The following is a 13,168-nucleotide window of genomic DNA, read 5'->3' as shown; positions in this document are numbered from 1 at the left end:
TTGTGTGCATTGGAAATAGGAGTGACCTGCCACACTGTCTGTACGTCCTAGCAATCGGATGAACATATAAGATGAATCTGTTAGTTGGTAACAGTGCCCCTAACAAGGTGTGCTTCGTGTGGAGGTGCAGCGTACGGAAGGTGACTTGGGCGACGGAGGTTGTCGTCTTCATTAATTAATTCTGGAGCACAAGTGTGCACAGTGTATGTGTGTGTGTATGTGTGTGTGTGTGTGTGTGTGTGTGTGTGTGTGTGTATTATGTTATGTTTACAAACATTTAACTTGTATATTTCGGCTTCTATGTATGTGTTAGTATGTTCATTCAACTTCAATGGCATGATGACTGATTATATTCTCACAGTTAATCGAGCGTATAACCTCCTTAGTATGGTCGGAGAAATGAAATAGCCAGCATTGCAAGTCACTAATTTATATGCCAAGGGAAACAAAGAAAGACGAAAAAAAATTTCATTTATGTGCCAGTCCCAAAAGAGATGTCAGGAGAATCATCGAAAATTGAAGGATAATTGTCTTGAAACCTCCCTCTTGAAGGAGTTCAAGTCATAGGAAGCTGGAAATACAGAAACAGGTAAGGAGTTCCAGAGTTTAGTAGAGAAAGGAATTAATGATTGAGGATACTGGTTAACTCTTGTATTAGAGAGGTGGACAGAACAGGTGGGAGAGTAAGAAGAAAGTCTTGTGCAACGAGGCCGCGGGAGGAGGGAAGGCATGTAGTTAGCAAGATCAGAAGAGCAGTTGGCATTAAAATAGCCATAGATGGCAAGAGATGCAACATTGCGGCAATGATAAAAGAGACTGAAGACAGTCAGTTAGGGGAGAGGAGTTGATAAAACGAAAAGCTTTTGATTCCATCCTCTCTAAAATAGCGTAGTGGAACCCCACCAGACATGTAAAGCATACTGCATACATAGATGGATAAGGTCCCTGTACAGACTTAGCAGCTGGAGGGAGGAGGGGGAGATGAAAAAAAAAAAATTGGTGGAGACGACTCAGGACACCTAACTTCATAGAAGCTGTTTTAGCTAAAGATGAGATGTGAAGTTTCTAGCTTACATTATAAGTAAAGGACAGACCGAGGATGTTCAGTGTAGAAGAGGGGATCGTTGTCTGGAAGGTTGTGTCGAATTGATAGATGGAGTAATTCAGTTTTTGAGGCATTGAACGATGCTAAGTTTACTCTGCCCAAATCAGAAATTTTAGAGAGATTAGAAATCAGGCGTTCTGTGGCCTCCCTGCGCAAACTGTTAACTTCCTGAAGGGTTGGACGTCTACGAAAAGACGTGGAAAAGTGCAGGGTGGTATCATCAGCGTAAGAGTGGAAAGGACAAGAAGTTTGGTTTAAAAAAATCATTCATGAATAATAGGAAAAGAGTGGGTGATAGGACAGAACCCTGAGGAACCCCGCTGTTAATAGATTTGCAAGGACAGTGACCGTCTACCACAGCAGTAATAGAACGGTCAGAAAGGAAAATTCAGATGAAGTTAAAGAGAGAAGGAGGGTAGTTTGGAAATCAAAGCTTTGTGCCAGACTCTGTTAAAAGCTTTTGATTATTCTAAGGCAACACCAAAAGTTTCACCAAAATCCCTAAAAGACAAAGAATCAGTAAGGAAAGCCAGATCACCAGTAGAGCGACCTTGACGGAACCCATACTGGCGATCAGATAGAAGGTTGTGAAGTGATAGATGTTTGAGAATCTTTCTGTTGAGGATAAATTCAAAAACTTTAGATAGGCAGGAAATTAAAGCAATAGGATGGTAGTTTGAGGGAATAGAACGGCCACCCTTTTTAGAAACAGGCTGAATGTTGGCAAACTTCCAGCAAGAAGGAAAGGTAGATGTTGACAGACAGAATTGAAAGAGTTTGACAAGGTAAGGTGCATGCAAGAAGGCACAATTTCAGAGAACAATAGGAGGGACCCCATCAGGTTCATAAGCCTTCCGAGGGTTTAGGCCAGCGAGGGCATGGAAAACATTACTACGAAGGATTGTAATGGGTAACATGAAGTAGTCAGAGGGTGGAGGAGAGGGAAAAACAAGTCCTGAATCATCCAAGGTAGAGTTTCTAGCAAAGGTTTGGGCGAAGAGTTCTGCTTTGAAAATAGATGAGATGGCAGTGGTGCCATCAGGTTGAAATAAAGGAGGGAAAGAAGAAGGAAAGTTATTGGAGGTGTTTTTGCTAGATGCTAGAAGTCACGAGGGGAGTTAGATCTTGAAAGATTTTGACACTTTCTATTAATGAAGGAATTTTTGGCTAGTTGGAGAACAGACTTGGCATGATTCCGATCAGAAATATGAAGCGCATGAGGTAAAGGTGATGGAAGGCTTAAGCATTCTTTGTGGGCCACCTCTCTATCATGTACAGCACGAGAACAGACTGTGTTAAACCAAGGTTTAGAAGGTTTAGTTCGAGAAAAAGAGTGAGGACTGTACGCCTCCATGCAAGACACTATCACCTCTGTTATGCGCTCAGCACACAAAGACGGGTCTCTGACACGGAAGCAGTAGTCATTCCAAGGAAAATCAGCAAAATACCTCCTCAGGTCCCCACAACTAGCAGAGGTAAAACACCAGAGGTGCCTCCGCTTTCGTGCATCCTTTGGAGGGATTGGAGCGATAGGAAAAGATACATATATGAGATTGTGATCGGAGGAGCCCAACGGAGAAGAGAGAATAACAGAATAAGCAGAACGACTAGATGTTAGGAAAAGGTCAAGAATGTTGGATGTATCTCCAAGACGGTCAGGAATACGAGAAGGGTGTTGCACCCGTTGCTCTAGGTCGTGGAGGATAGCAAAATTAAAGGCTAGTTCACCAGGATGGTCAGTGAAGGGAGAGGAAAGTCAAAGCTGGTGGTGAACACTGAAGTCTCCAAGAATGGAGATCTCTGCAAAAGGGAAGAGAGTCAAAATGTGCTCCACTTTGGAAGTTAAGTAATCAAAGAATTTCTTATAGTCAGAGGAGTTAAGTCAGAGGTATACAGCACAGATAAATTTAGTTTGAGAATGACTCTGCAGTCGTAGCCAGATAGTGGAAAACTCGGAAGATTTAAGAGCGTGGGCACGAGAGCAGGTTAAGTCGTTGCGCACATAGACGCAACATCCAGGATAGAGAAAGTAGGAGGGAACAGAAAAGGGGCTACTGTCAGTTGCCTCAGACACCTGTGTTTCAGTGAGGAAAAGAAGATGAGGTTTAGTAGAGGAGAGGTGGTGTTCTCCAGATTGAAAATTAGATCTTAGACCGCGAATGTTGCAGAAGTTAATGAAAAGTTGAGGGGAGTGTCAAAACACTTAGGGTCGATGCCAGAAAAGCAGTCCGACTTGGGGACATTTGTGGTCCCCTCCCCAGATGGGAAGTCCGAGGCTGGTGTAGGAGTCGCTGTATTGATTTTGAATTTTAAGTGAATGGTGTGTGTGTGTGAAATTAGGTGGTTGTAGTTTTGTGTGAAGGAAGAGAGCTGCCTTTAGAGGGCAGGTTGTGACTGCCTCCTTGTGTTGCGAGACACTCTCAAACAAGGAAATTGATAGTATCAACTTGTTTGTAGGTCATTCATTTCTAATGTATGTCACGCAATAAACCCTTAAGGTAACGTATAAGAGAGGTAGTAGGTAATTTCATGGATTCAGCAGCTGTGTATCCTAGGATGATTGAGAAACAACTCATTCAGAATCTAAGCATCAAGGAAAGAAAAAAATGCATCGTTGATACGTGCTCCATGACGTTCATCTTTCCCTGTTTATTATTTTAATATCGTATGTACATGTCAGTTTGTAAAAAAAAGAAAAAAAAATCACCTGACGCTCCGTCCGGGAAGCACATTAAGTCAGCGGCTGCAGTTGTGATCGAAGGCAGATGGATCGAGGTCGTGGATAGCCGTGCCATTAGCACACGTGGCGCCGCGGGCCAGGTGGCTCAGAAAGGACGACGAGGTCACCAGCCAGGCCAGGCTACACCCACAGTCCAACGGGTTGCCTGAGAGGGAATAGAAGATTTGGGACTGGAAAAAGACCCTGAGGAGCCTTGCAATGCTGGATACTGTAAATCAAATTTGGATGAGAAACATGTAAGACTGAATACTCGTATATTCACACACACACACACACACACACACACACACACACACACACACACACACACAGTGATCACTTTTTTCATCATTTGTTTTCTTTTTATTTATTTATTTTTTTCAAGAGACTTTTAGGAGACAAGTATCAGAATTCATTGGGAAACAGAAGGAACTACGTATTGGGAACTCTCTCGTCCATCAGACACCTGCCCATTTATAGATTAGCGTGTGCAGCTCGAATTCACGCTGAGTGTGTGTGTGTGTGTGTGTGTGACAGAGATGCAGCGCTGCACACTGTCTAAGACTGAGATCATAAGAATGAAAGCAGAGGCTGGTGATAACAAAGTGGAGATAAACAAGATAATGCGGAAATGAAGTTGAATAATGATCGTTTCTAGGTCGCGTAGTTTTGTTGGCAGTGACAAATAATGGCAAGTAAATCCGTGTTATTTGTGAGAGGAGATAGCAAAAGTTAGTGTAGACTAATATGATGTCATATATATATATATATATATATATATATATATATATATATATATATATATATATATATATATATATATATATATATATATATATATATATATATATATACGAGTATATATATATATATATATATATATATATATATATATATATATATACGAGGTGTGTCATTAAAGTTCCAGGACTGGTGCCACACAAGTTTTATTTCACATCCAGGCTACAAACTATAGGTTATCTCCTTCGAAGTAATCCCCCTGGCACCGCATGCACTTGTCCATCCTTCTCTGCCAGGCTTGCATGCACTGCTGGAAGGATTCTTGCGGGATGCTCCTCAGCTCCGTCGTCACGGCCTTTTTGATGTCGTCCGCATCATCAAAACGGGTCCCCTTCATGACCTCCTTGAGCTTGGGGAAGAGGAAGAAGTCGCACGGAGCGAGGTCAGGTGAGTAGGGCGGTTGCTCCAGCACGGCGATGTTCTTCTTGGCCAAGAACTCTCTGATGCTCAGGGCATTGTGAGCAGGCGCATTGTCGTGGTGAAGCAGCCACGAGTTGCCCTGCCACAACTCCCGCCTCTTCTCGCGCACTGCACGAAGCAGACGCCGCAGTACTTCTTTGTACACATGTTGGTTGACTGTCTGGCCCTGTGGCAAGAACTCGCAGTGGACGATGCCCCTCACATCGAAGAAAGCGATCAACATGACCTTGAAGCTGGACCTGGACTGCCTTGCTTTCTTCGGCCGTGGCGACGCCGGACTCTTCCATTGAAGGCTCTGGCGTTTGGTCTCCGGGTCGTACTCAAATACCCAGGACTCATCGCCGGTGATGACTCTCCTGAGCAAGTCTGGTTCAGTTTCCAGACGCTCGAGGATGTCCTGACACACCTGCATGCGTCGTCCCTTCTGGTCATCGTTCAGGAGTCTCGGCACCATCTTCGCACAGACTTTCCGCATGCCCAGATCTTCAGTGATAATCTTCCACACGCTGTTGTGGTTCATGCCAAGCTCATCTGCGATCTTTCGAACAGTCAACCGACGATCGTCACGCACCATCTGCTTGACACGCTCAACATTGGCCTCATTCCTGCTCGTTGAGGGTCTTCCACTCCTGGGGTCATCTTCCACGTCCTCCCGGCCCTCTTTGAACCTCTTGCACCACTCAAAAACACGTGAGCGTGACATTGTCTCATCCCCGTACACTTTTTGCAGCATACCCAGTGCTTCTGACGGCGTTTTCCCCAACTGCACCAAAAACTTCAAGTTTGTTCGCTGTTCAGCGCTCATTGTTAAACGACCTGCAACAGAGGACATGATTTTAAAAGCACGTAAGAAAAAGATTAGTGACTGTAGAGGGTTGGGAGCGCAGTTGTATACTCCAGAAGGATTACTTTGAAGGGGAAATATGGTGGTTTGTGGCTTGGGTTTGAAATTCATCTTTTAGGACACCAGTCCTGGAACTTTAATGACACACCTCGTATATATATATATATATATATATATATATATATATATATATATATACGAGTATATATATATATATATATATATATATATATATATATATATATATATATATATATATATATATATATATATATATATATATATATATATATATATATATATATATATATATATATATATATATATATATATATATATATATATATATATATATATATGTATATATATATATATATATATATATATATATATATATATATATATATATATATATATATATATATATATATATATATATATATATATATATATATATATATATAAAGAATACATCAGGAAACCCCAAAATCATTATATCCGTATGGTATTAGCTTGAATGAGTGCCTTTTGAGATCATCCGACAGAGGTGTTCAAGTAACATAAGGGACAAGGATGACAACCAAAAGCCCCAGTCATTAATAAAGATAGGACAAGAAATAGTAAATTCAAGCTTGACAAAGTTAGATTTAGATTGAGAGAGAGAGAGAGAGAGAGAGAGAGAGAGAGAGAGAGAGAGAGAGAGAGAGAGAGAGAGAGAGAGAGAGATTGGTTCTCATATATATATATATATATATATATATATATATATATATATATATATATATATATATATATATATATATATATATATATATATATATATATATATATACATATTCGTTTATTTATTTATTTCAACGTTATATATTATATGAAATGTGAAACTTCTTGAATAATGGTATAACATTGCCGGATTCATAGAGAATACTTGTCGTTATTACAAGTCACTTCCCTGACATCATGCCTTCTGAGCCACATTAAGGCATGTTGGTAACATTGCCTCCTCCTATTTCTTACGGGATACGTGCAAGTTTGTTTCTGAAGAACATTGGAGAAAGATAGAACCCGGTGACTTGCATCGTATTCTCAGGCATCAAAACGTGAGAATATTTCTTTAAGTATTGTCGACAATGCAGAATAGGAATAAAAAGAACAGACCGAAAAAGAAAAAAAAAAAAACACCACTCTGGCATGAGTGTGCAAGCAACGAACAAGCACACCTCCGACCACTTCGTTGGCAGTAATGATAATGGTGATTGCGTTAGAGCTGATTGTGGTGGGAACAACCGTGTTGGCGATGATTGCTGGAGGAGGGGATCTTTGAAGGGAATGCTGGCCACAATTTGAGGCGGGTGAAGTGGTTATAGGGAAGATTCTCATATACTATCTCGCTACTGAAGGAGTGGCTGCCAGAGAGAATTTTCTGCATATCCTTGAAGTGTGTGTGTGTGTGTGTGTGTGTGTGTGTGTAAGGAAATATATAGACCAGTAGATCTTACGAAATAAATATCAGGTCATTGGTAAGGAAAGAGAAAGGGGTTCTTATAGCATAATGGAGCAGCACATCCAATGTACTGTACATTACTATTTTTTTTTCATTACACACTTTCGGCTTTTTCGTCTGACTTGATCAATGCCACCAGTGTACACCATGAACACAATATATCACCAGATTAAAAGTAGAAGCATTTTTATTTTTCATGTATTTACTCTTATTAATTTATTTATTTATCTTTTTTATTTTTTTATTATTATTTATTTCATTTTATTATTATTATTATTATTGTTATTATTATTATTATTAGTAGTAGTAGTAGTAGTAGTAGTAGTAGTATTAGTATTATTATTTATTTTATCATTATCATTATTATTATTATTATTATTATTATTATTATTATTATTATTATTATTATTATCATTATTATTGCTATTTACTTTTAATGCAAAATGTCGACGGTTCATCGCAGTTATCAGCAATACGCTATGAGAAGGACGATGGATGAAGCTGTACTGGTGATGCTAATGAGAAAGGGGAGCGGATGGAGGCCTCAGGGATATGTGAGCAGTGAGGGAGAGTGAATGCGTGGCGGAGTGACTTACCGTCCAACATGACCAGGCCGTCACCGGGGTCACTAATGGCCTGGAACACTGGCCGCCACGCCTCTTCTGCCAGGGTCGTGATCTGGTTGTTGAGCAGCTCCAGGTACGTCTGCTTGCCTGTCCCTGAAGCAGTAGTGTTATTGAAGGGTGAGAAGAGCAAGCCCACAGTGAGTTGCAGGGCGGTACAGTTGCCCAAGAAAGCGGTGTCATATTCTACAAAATGATTCTGATAAAAAAATAAATAAATAAATAAATAAATAAAAATGCTGTATTTTGCAGCTACCTCCACTACCACATCCCCAGTTCTTCTTGACTTTGTGATGCTTTTATTATATTCAATCCACTTTAATAATGTGGTCCACGTATTAATTTATACTTGATTTGCCGATATGAAATTCACTTGACTTTACGACTTCACTTCCTGGGTCAACTGTATGTCTAGAGGGAGAGACGGGTGTCGTGTGCCTTACATAGGTAATTACGAATTACGGTTGTTAGGCACATTTTAGTTGTTTTAATCCGAATGAATGCAAGTGACACTTATTTGTAAAAACGAATGAAGATTATTAGTTTTAGTGTGGATGAAGGTGATGTAAGCTGATGCACTCAAAATTATTGATTGTGTGTGTGTGTGTGTGTGTGTGTGTGTGTGTGTGTTTGTGTGTGTGTGTGTGTGTGTGTGTGTGTGTGTGTGTGTGTGTGTGTGTGTGTACTGTATAATAGAGAGAGAGAGAGAGAGAGAGAGAGAGAGAGAGAGAAAGAGAAAGAGAGTGAGTCCCACGAGTAAAGTCACATATCCTCAGCAATGAAAGATCAAGTCATTCTATGTCAGAAATATTCTGTGGCCCAATGTTTTTAATGCCATAGTGTAGAAGTTACAAGTTAGGAGGAGGGGACACTAATGGTGGGAGTTGCCATCATTAGGATTGCACATCAAGGTTTTGATAAATAAAGATATAAGTGAATTGAAGAACCCAGTGTATTTTTGTAGAAAATGATAACTAAAACATAAGGAACTCTAGCAACATCACTCAGCTGAACGGTAAGGGACGGCCTGTGTCCAACCGCTTGCCATTGATGCGCGTTTATTATTTAAAAAATGGAGTTAAAAACACTTCACCATAGAATGTTTCCAACTTTGTATATATATATATATATATATATATATATATATATATATATATATATATATATATATATATATATATATATATATATATATATATATATATATATATTTATTTATTTATTTATTTATTTATTTATTTATTTATTTATTTAAGGCGCCTAGAGCTAGAGTGACGTAAGCGCCAAAAATAAAAAACGGAAAGAAACGCTGTCAAGAGTTTTGCTAGTTTCAAAATGCGATATCTCTTGAATGGACTGAGATAGAAAGTAATGATTGATATCAAAATATTCAGTAATTTATACCCTTTGCAACTATTTAGTTGAATTACGCTGTGAAGTTGCAATTAAATTACATTATCAAAAAAATAGGTGACTATTTTTTTTCGATACGATTTTGTTAAGGATATCACACAGCTACATTAAAATTGTGTCTAGCACCCAAATTGTATCTAGCGCGCACACATCAAGTTGTTTTGTTTTCTCTGTACTAATAGGGGAATCACAACCATTAAAAGTCTTCCTTTAGTGAACTTATCAATTTTATGAAGCAAAAACGTAAGCGACATACAAGTACTTCCTAAGATGAACACAAATGAAGAGAATGATATAAGCTTAAAAAAATGAAACTGGAAAAGAACTAAAACAAAGGAACAAATAAACTTTATGAATATATACCGGTATAAAGGATAATAGAATATAAAGAAATAATAAAATCATCCGATGCTTCCGAAGCCCACGAAGGCTTCCCCAATGCTTCTTCGCCTTTTAGCGATATTTTTCTTCCTCTGAAGACTCCTGGCTCCTCAAGGGGTACGCTGTTGTCCGCCATAATAATGAAAAGCTTACGTGTTGTGTAAAAGTAAAATTAAGACAGCAGCCTGTCATTTAAGGGTAGCAAGCAGGCTGGAGGGAAGAAGAGTGTGAAGTATGTGGGTGTGGTAGTGAGGAGGTGCTCCGGCGTGACAAGTGACTCGCAGCACGAGCCGTCATTGGCTGGCTCTTCCTGCGCTGCTCTGGCGAGGGAGTTACTTCTCTCTGGCCCCAGCAACTGATAGCTATCACTCAAGTGTGACAGGAAGGTTCCGTGGATAATTTCACTTGGATTTTTTTTTTTTCCCTATTGCGGGGTCCATTCTGACCTCCGCGCTCTCTCCCGTCACGGTAGGAAAGTTGGGGAAGACTATATATATATATATATATATATATATATATATATATATATATATATATATATATATATATATATATATATATATATATAATTTCTCTCTATCATTGTGATTTGCATTGTATTTATTCGTATACGTACTATTTTATTGAATGTAGGAAAAGGGTGAAATAAAGCCAGTGGTTGCATCATAACGACATAGGATTCCTCATGTAAAAAAAAAAAGTCTTACCAGAGAAAAAATTTGGCTCAACGGCAGAAATCTGATTCCCGGAAAGAACAATTTCTTCTATAACTTCGCTCGTGAAGTGGAGAGTTGCGGCATCCAAGTGTGTGAGCTTGTTGTATTCCAGATAAACAGTCGACAAGTTCATCATATTTAGGAACATCCCAGTCGGTATTGTCTCCATGTTACAGTGTCCTATGTTTAGATCGACTATTTGATCGAGTTTTGTGAAGACCTGATCACTGAAGCAGAGTTGGGTGTTGTGGGCCAGCGTAAGGGAGCGAAGGGAGGACGAGCGCAGGTCAGGGATGAACACGAGATGGTTGTATGACAAGTCCAGCTCCCGTAAGTCAGACAGCAGCGGCAAGATCGTGGTTGGGAAGCTTGTCAGTACACTGTGACTTAATGTTAGCATTGTAAGTGTGTCTTTTGACCCGAGGAAGGCATAATCATCCACACGGTAGATCTGTGTGTGTTGCATTACAATTTCTTGAAAAGTGATGCTACCGAACACTCCGTCAGGGAGGAAGCTTAAAGGAATAGGCTCGTCAGGAGTGCCAGTCATGGTCAGTCTCCGGTAATTCGTGGAAGGAAAATCCGCTTGGAATACTCTCGTGAGCTGATCGATGTCCACCACATGCGAGCAGTCCAAATCCAACTCAGGGCTCGGTCCGATTTCAGTACACAAACAGGGTGCGATGTCCATGTGGAATGGGCAGCGCTGAGCTGAGGTCAGCATAAACCCCAGTACAGCCATCATCGCCATGTAGATACACTTGGTATTCATGATCACTGTTACTTATCAAACTGTTGCCACTGGCTCCCTATCGCCGCCCTGTCCTCGATGCCAGGCGGCTTTAAACTGGCTCATTTCGCTACATATAGCACACACTTGATACTCACTCGATATGGGTAGTCGTCACAGAAGACGCTTTTTTCTAAATAGAGAGAGAATTACGCTAACGTAGAAAATCATGACTCAAGTCGTAGGCTGTGGGTGGATCAGTCGTGCCTTCTGCCATGTGTGAAGAACAGAAGACATCATCAATGTTGTGTCTGGGATTATAGCAGCAATGCTCCTGGATCTATTTCCGCCAACGAAGATTTCATGAGTTATGGTGAAACCCATCGTTCATTAGCAGCAGCAGCAGCAGCAGCAGCATTTGTTGTTGTTGTAACAGTAATAATGGTGATGATGATGATGATGATGATGATGATGATAATGATAATGATGATAATAGTGATAATAGCAATTTTATTAGCCATTATTATTATTATTATTATTATTATTATTATTTTCATTACTATCATCATCATCATCATCATCATTCCTATTACCATAATTATTACTTTTCTGTTTGCTTGGCTCCTAAAAGCACGGTGGCATAGTTGATAAAATTATGTAAAATTTAACAAAATTCATGTTCCATTGCTTCATTCTTGTGTTGTGCGTAAATAACTATTTCAGAGCAAATTTCCCATCTCTCGTCTCTTCGCAACCTTTTGCGATGTGGAGGGAATACTCACGTGTGTCCTGTGTCTTCGTGGTCCGTGATTATGGCGATGGTGATGTTGGTAATGATGATGGTGGTTGTGGTGATGATAATGATAATAAAAAGAAGAAACATTATTAGCATTATTATTACTATCATCATTGTTTATGATAACATTATTGACGTTGTTGTCATTATTGTTTTTTTTTTTTTCACAAAGCAGAAAATGGACTCTCTCTTGACATTCTTCCTCAAGAAACAAAGACACACAAGAGGAGCGAATAGGAAGTTGGTTTACAAGTACTGGCGTTGTCTGCAGCGTCTGTCATTACGCGACCTTCATTCTGCCTCCCAGTTCTGAGAAATCCTTCCCGTCCATAACTTGGTAGTTCAGGTGATTTTGTTCTTGGAAATATTATAGTCTTTTCAAAGGTAACGGCAGCCACGTCACGTTTTGCGGCAGCCCTGGTTGCCGCCGCCAGGAGCGCAGTTCTCACGGATCCTGGTTATCTGCCCTAGCGTCTTACATCAGAGTATGGCGCCTCGCAGACGTGATGAGCACCTGCACTCCTTGAGAATTTTCACCTGCGCGTAGATGATATCTGCTATTAATCATTATTTGTTACTTTGCGAAAAATTCGACATTGTTTTTCATGTGTGGCTTTTCTGCATGTAGATAGGCACTGTCCCCGTACTGTAAAGCCCATTTCATATATGAATACACCTGCTTCGCACCGTGCACCACTAACGGCGCGGCGCCTTGCATGAATGTTTGTGCAGGCTTTTATACACTTTGATCACATGTTGCCGTATAAGGCTGCTTTATTCTCCACGGCGTTCGCTTCAGAACGGCAGGGCGTAATGCTGCGTATGCTGTAGTAAATATGACTGGTATTTTGAATACAAGTGAAGATTTGTCTTGCATATCGTGTTGTATCAATGCCAGGTTTGAGAATTTGTGACGTGCAGTAGAAATTCGGTCGCCTAATATATAATTTTAAGAAAGCACATTTTGACAATGAAACACAAGTCCAATTGCAACCTATTAAATAGGAGTTACTTGGCACTTGGGAAGAAGGAACTCCCAACATAATCCCATGCCATACTGTATGTGTTTTTGGGGTTTCTTAGGGTCAGAAAAATTATTACTTGGACACATGCAGC

The 13,168-nt window shown here is 40.0% G+C and overlaps 2 protein-coding genes across 2 annotated transcripts in view; one reads left to right on the top strand and one right to left on the bottom strand.

Moving 5' to 3' along the window:
- LOC135101435 (acid sphingomyelinase-like phosphodiesterase 3b) overlaps window positions 1–8,253 on the top strand; it is a 62,023-nt gene extending 53,770 nt beyond the window's left edge. Inside the window, exon 13 of the transcript XR_010269271.1 lies at window positions 7,857–8,253. The gene's annotated coding sequence lies outside the window, so the exon portion shown is untranslated. The remainder of the gene's footprint in view (window positions 1–7,856) is intronic.
- LOC135101437 (oplophorus-luciferin 2-monooxygenase non-catalytic subunit-like) lies at window positions 3,738–11,389 on the bottom strand. The gene is made up of 3 exons (XM_064005388.1): window positions 10,518–11,389; window positions 7,990–8,112; window positions 3,738–3,990 (listed from the first exon to the last, which is right to left on the bottom strand). The coding sequence occupies exons 1-3, from the start codon at window positions 11,296–11,298 to the stop codon at window positions 3,842–3,844; spliced, it is 1,053 nt and encodes a 350-aa protein (XP_063861458.1). The 5' UTR covers window positions 11,299–11,389; the 3' UTR covers window positions 3,738–3,841.
- Window positions 11,390–13,168: the final 1,779 nt, after the last annotated feature.

The sequence above is a fragment of the Scylla paramamosain genome, chromosome 6 (assembly GCF_035594125.1).
Source record: "Scylla paramamosain isolate STU-SP2022 chromosome 6, ASM3559412v1, whole genome shotgun sequence".
Lineage (NCBI taxonomy): Eukaryota > Metazoa > Arthropoda > Malacostraca > Decapoda > Portunidae > Scylla > Scylla paramamosain.
The sequence above is the reverse complement of the archived record's forward strand: the minus strand, read 5'-3'. Positions and strand labels throughout refer to the sequence as shown.